The sequence below is a fragment of the Schistosoma mansoni genome (assembly GCF_000237925.1).
Source record: "Schistosoma mansoni, WGS project CABG00000000 data, supercontig 0111, strain Puerto Rico, whole genome shotgun sequence".
Lineage (NCBI taxonomy): Eukaryota > Metazoa > Platyhelminthes > Trematoda > Strigeidida > Schistosomatidae > Schistosoma > Schistosoma mansoni.
In genome coordinates, this window is record NW_017386032.1 from 744,054 (window position 1) to 750,053 (window position 6,000).

Consider the following 6,000-nt stretch of genomic DNA (forward strand, 5'->3'; position numbering starts at 1 on the left):
TAACGTTTTGTTGTATCCCGAAGAGAATTACGAATGGTAACTTTTGAGGACTATTTATTGGTCAATATAATATGTATATTTCCTATTGTAATTAACCTAATCATACTCGTTTCCTCTTATCACTAACTTTATTTTGACCTTTGAATTATTATTATACGATCCTTGAGTTATCATCAGTTTATTGATTACTATTCACAGCCACATTCGGCTAAATATTGTACAAATGTTATTATCTATTTTATGGGTCGATATGGTCTGTTTGGTTGGTATATAAACTCAGTATGTTTGAAATATAATGATTCATACCACTGAGGCTGTTATCGGTGTTTTGGACTTAACTGGTCAGGCTAAGCTGATCGCAGGACCGGTTAGCACTCTAGACTGCTCGTACAGGTTTCGTGTCACTGTTCCAGTCGATAATTCGCTGCTCCCTGATTGGCGGTTCTATCGCGTCACACATTAACTAGTCATCCACTCGGCTACAAGATATAACACGTTTATTTTGCAAAAAGTAGTTGGTGGAAACTAGACTTTTAATTATTGAAAGCATTTCTCGACCTGAGATTGAACTGAAAACCTTTAGTTTTGCCATTTAGTGTTTCTTGATTTTCACTGGTTGTTTAACTAACATCAGTCCGTGACGTAAAGTGTAGAAGCTAGACAATTCTCGCAAACCCTCTGTATCAATAATATTCATGTGCCCACCTAGAGACCAGCTTCAGGTTGCAGCTCCTGGAGTTCAACTAGATGTAGTATGCGATTTTATCCACCGAAAGCAATGGAAAGTGGTTGCTTATTTTGGCAACTTGAATGAAGTTAGACATGTACACAAATGGATTTCAGCTCAACAGTCTGAAGGTTAAGCACTCATCACGAGACCTTAAAGGTTCTTGGTTCAATAGTCATGAATGCACACTGCTAAGGAGTCCGACACTCGGATTAGACATTTGTTCAGCATCTTTTAGTTTTCAATGGTTTTCTAGCTAAGATCAGTCGAGGATGTAAACTATGAAAAAAGTATATTAATAAGTGTTGTCCAAATTAAAGTATGAATTAAAATTTATTCACCTTTTAAACCTGGTCTCTTTGGCCAAGATAAATCACCTCCAATTTCCAAATCATCATCTAGTTCATCTGTCACGCTTATTTCATTGTTTATTTTCTCTGAATAAAGATTTTTTAATTCATTTAGCAGTTTCTCTGTTGGCATTTGAATTGTAGGCCATATATGATTCAATGATGGATATCCTTTCTAAATTGTAAGAAAAGTTAATTAATTAAAATTCAATTTAGGATAAACTGTAAGTTACTGAACGTTTATTAACTGAAAATTTAGAAGTTTACACTGTGAATAAATTAATCCGGAGAGATAATGCACAAAAAACGTTAACTTGAAGCTGGTCGTAATACTTTGTTATTCATGCCATTTGTACTTAAATTGTATCTAAGATTTGCATAAATCCCCTATACTAATGATTTATATATGGCAGCAAATATATCTTTTTAATAGTTGAGATCATCAGTCAATTGAAGCTAGATCACTATGGAAAACCTGGAAGCACTGGACGGCCGTTTCGTCCAATTGTGGGACTCCTCAGCAGTGCGCATACACGGTCCCGCCTCGCGAGATTCGAACACAGGACTTTTCAGTCTCGCGCGCGAGCGCTTAACCTCTAGTAGGGTGATCAGAAGATATCATGCTCGTTGTAACTGTTGAAAGCCTTGAATTTCATTTCATGTAAGATCTTTAGTGCACACCGTTGGAGAAAAGTGAGTATTTTTCATATTATAGGATGAGTGCAGGTCATAATTGATTGAGCAATGAGGGTATACAAACTAGAAATGTCTTACTTAAACTTTCATATTACTACACAGTTCAATGTGTCAGAAGTTTGTTACATTTAGGCTAACAATAAAAAATCGATTCATGATCTCAGTCAAAAAATCAACAATTTCCACAACCCATACTGAAAAGCAAGTTGATTGGACTATTAAATATTAATAGATTAGGATAAAAATGAACATTAAAAAATCACTATGTAAGTATTCGATACCTCGTTCGTAGCAATCACTCAACATATATCATATCCGAAAGTTACATTAACAGATCGACTTTACTGTGTATTTAATAATCTTGGAAAAAAAACAGTTTTATACTTTCAACATTTAAAACCACTATTCTTACACATAAGTAATACAGAATATACTTGTTTTAATAGATATCTTGTAGCTGTACATTTAAACAACACGTACGTTAACATCCCATAGTAAAATCATACAATAAAAGATTAACAGCACTTGTCTTCTTATCGAATGATTACTTTCAATTTAACTAAATTGATTTCGTATACATTTAAAAACATATTTCATGTATGAGACCTTAAAAAGAAGTGTGAAAAAAAGAAATATGGAACTTTGGTAGCTATTCCTTAGTGAATTAGTTAGTACATATTTAATAGTACAAAGTTGATGGAAAGCTACCTTTTGACAGATTCATTGTTTCTGTCTGTTATCTTTCGTAAATGATAGTCAGCTGACTTTTTACTCTTCTTCGTATTAAAATGTCCTAATTATGCACCCATTGAGTTTTATTTGTAGTGCGTTGTGGTATTACATTTCACTAATGCAATCATATGAGTCACATATCTAAATGATAAAAGATATCTACAATCATCCATCTAGCCTTTTGATTTTCTGATTGGAGGATCGGAAACATCGGACCTTGTGTCCCTAATCGATCTTCTGTCGATTTAAGTTGGTTTATTGTTTATGGAGTAGGTAAAACTGCAACACTTAGGACAACCTGTTAACATCCCTGTTCTCAAACCTTTTACTAAAGAACTAGTACTATTATTAAAATACTTTCAATTGAATAAAGAACAATAGATCGATTATAAATTAAATTTGGAGAATATTCACCAAACCATCATATAGGCTTCAAAAAGCAAGTTACCTGCCAGGTAAACAGTTGTGTTTCCTTGGTAGAATTTAAACTATTTCGAGTATGTGTAAGCTGTTCTGCTAAATCTCTAAATTATAATGCGTGATGAAGAAAAAAATCATTGAAGTTTTCTGTTAATGATAAAAAATATTTGGAATCTGGGATAAGAAACCATATTTCATTGAATATACAAAGTAAATCTTGCATGGATAGTATATAATTGCACATATCGAACTCAGTATGTTGATCATTAATGAGTGGGATTTTTCGCGATAACTGTTGTTTTAGCGTTGAAGTGAACACTAATACTAACTATGACTGAAGCGCATCTGTCATTCTGGCAATATTTATACAGCACAAAAGATGTATCTTGGATTCCACTGATAGTTATTGTTGCGCAATATCGAGATGTTCTGCCTGACTGACTGATCAAGAAATCACTGTTGGAGAAATTGATCTATATTAAGAGATAGCATTAATCACTGTGCAACATTGCGAATAAGATTGATTTGAAAATTTTAGACACAGTTATTATTCAATGCTCGAAAGTTATTGTGCTGTCTGAGGAAGCTAGGGATCGTGTGCTTGATCCCCTATGAAGCCATACTTACAAACGGATAGGGAGTTCTAATCTACAACTAAACAGTTATTTAGTACTCCTTCTTTTTCATTGCTTTCAAATTAACACTGCAGAGTATGTTTATTAAACGGAGTTGGTCAACTGAGCTCTTTGATTTTAAGAATAAAATGCCTGACGTATGGTAACAAACTAAATAAGCTAATTTTATTCTTGATTAAATCAAAATTATTTATTTTACAAGATACTTGACTAGAAAAAAAATTTTATCACTGTACTTCACGTGGTTGCATTTCATTACAGGCAAATACATGCCCGACAAGCGTCTATAATAACTAAATTACACTGTATTTTAAATTTGGTATTTCTGTTCAAGACGTAATTCCGAAAGGTTTTAGTTTTTACTTAGTACTAATAATGATTCATCATAGAATAGACAAACATATTAACAATTTGGTAGAAGAATATAATAAATGCTGAAATACCTTAAGACTGCAATAGTTTTATCTGATTCAGTTGCTTTATTTAATTTAATTTTTTGACGTGGTGTTAAGTACTGATCTTCTGAATGTTCTGTATTCTCTTCAGTCTCTTCATTTGATTGTATTGGAAACTTTTCAGCGTCTTCAATTGACTGTTGTTTATGTAAAACTGAATCAGGTGAACTAATAAATTCTTCAAACGATATAAGTCTAAAAATACAAAAACAGTGACTAAATGCTATAGAGAGGAAGTCAGCTAAGGATGAACGTGTAGTAACAGAGTCTAATCAACTGCAACCTTTAATACCAACAATGAGAAATTACAACCCTATAATAATATTTCCTATCGAAGTGTCAAGTTATTTGGTTTTCCACCTTTTGTTAACAAAATGTAGGTTCTACAAATAACTAATTCCTTGATGACTTTAATTAATATTATCACACTGACTTTTTCCATTCACTGATTGCTTACTTTCTCTCTTAACAAGCTATTCTGGTATATATTCTCATGGTCATTGCTGTCACTATATAAACTTAATTATTGAATCACATCTTTATTTCTTTTTGGGGAATATTAGAGCTCCTCTGTAAGTCGTTTCCCCTCTATTTCCATTTCCTTTATTTCCGTATGGCTAACTCTTGTGCATTAGCCGCCTGGTTTGCACAGATCAAGTTTTGTATTTAAAAAATCTCCCAGTCGTTCATAACTTGGAATAATCAAAGTGTTCTCAAATCATGATGTCTTCAAGTCGATTTAACAAATGGCTATCTGGACTCGTTAACTTAGTAGCTAGAATGTTGACATCTAGTCTCAGTGCGAATGGCAGCACTAGGATGAAAATAGGTCCAGACGACTAGTTCCGAATGGAATGAAACTCTTAACCTGGATTCTACTGCTAACCACAAACTATATACACTGAAACTTCGGAATACCAAAACAATTATAAGCAGCAGCCTCGTAAGTATGCAATTAATTTTTTTCAAAAATGTAATAAATGGCTATATTTGACTGAATACTTGGCAATTGAAAATTCTCTGATGGATTAACACACGTTCTGTTAGATATATAAACTCTTTACCAGGGATTAAACTTATCCATAAAAGGTATCTCAAGCAGTTTGATTCATAAGACCAAAAATACTCCTTGTTATCAAATATGTTCACTTTAGAAATCGTTAGAACTGCTAAACGTTTAAGATAATGGCGCTGCAAGACTGTAAAAATGACAGTAGCTACAGTGAGGTTGGAATCGGTAACATAGCTTAATAGACGAATGATTTAACCGCTCAACTACTTTCTATAACTTTTCACCCATGACAATAATAATTATCAAAATTTAATAGATCAAATTTGGCTTCATATGACATAAGTTGAAGCTAGTATGTCTATTAGGTGGAAATAATCGTTTATACAAGTTCTTACTTTAAGGAATAAAACACCAAATAAACATACTTTTTGGATTATTCACTTTAGCTTTCTTACCTATTAGATTCGTTCTCATTCTTCCGACTTTCATCAGATAATTCATTTTGCATGTGAAATATGGTTTCTTTGTATAAATCCTAAAGATTTAAATTTAAATAAATACCCGAAATTATATATATATATATATATATTGTATAGATGACTACAGAAAATCACGAAGTATGTTGTTTAAGGATTTCTTACGAGAAAATTCATATCTATTCAGAATTAGATTTCAAACTCTTAGTTTCAACCATCAATACATTAGTTTTTAAATTGTTTTCCCAAAATATATATATTGACTAGACTTTCAACATCAGTCAGTTCACCAAATAGTATAATGTAACATTCAGTGTGTGGATTGTATGCTGTGAATATTCAAGTAAATTCAGTCGAATGCCATACTTCCTATACTGTTTAAGATTTCTTATCAAAAGTGGATTACATTTTAGTATTACTGAGATAAATGTTTGAGAAATCTCTGACAATTTATTATTAACTAACTAAATAAAATTCATGATCATACCAACCAATAC

At 32.3% G+C, this 6,000-nt stretch overlaps 1 protein-coding gene across 1 annotated transcript in view; it reads right to left on the bottom strand.

Moving 5' to 3' along the window:
• Positions 1-1,060: 1,060 nt before the first annotated feature.
• The window catches only part of Smp_166540 (kinase), a gene marked incomplete at both ends in the record, with an annotated part of 13,239 nt that continues 8,299 nt past the window's right edge, over positions 1,061-6,000 (bottom strand). Inside the window, 4 exons of the mRNA XM_018792813.1 lie at positions 1,061-1,252; positions 2,954-3,029; positions 4,004-4,210; positions 5,483-5,562. Coding sequence (XP_018644330.1) covers positions 1,061-1,252; positions 2,954-3,029; positions 4,004-4,210; positions 5,483-5,562 — 555 coding nt within the window. The remainder of the gene's footprint in view (positions 1,253-2,953; positions 3,030-4,003; positions 4,211-5,482; positions 5,563-6,000) is intronic.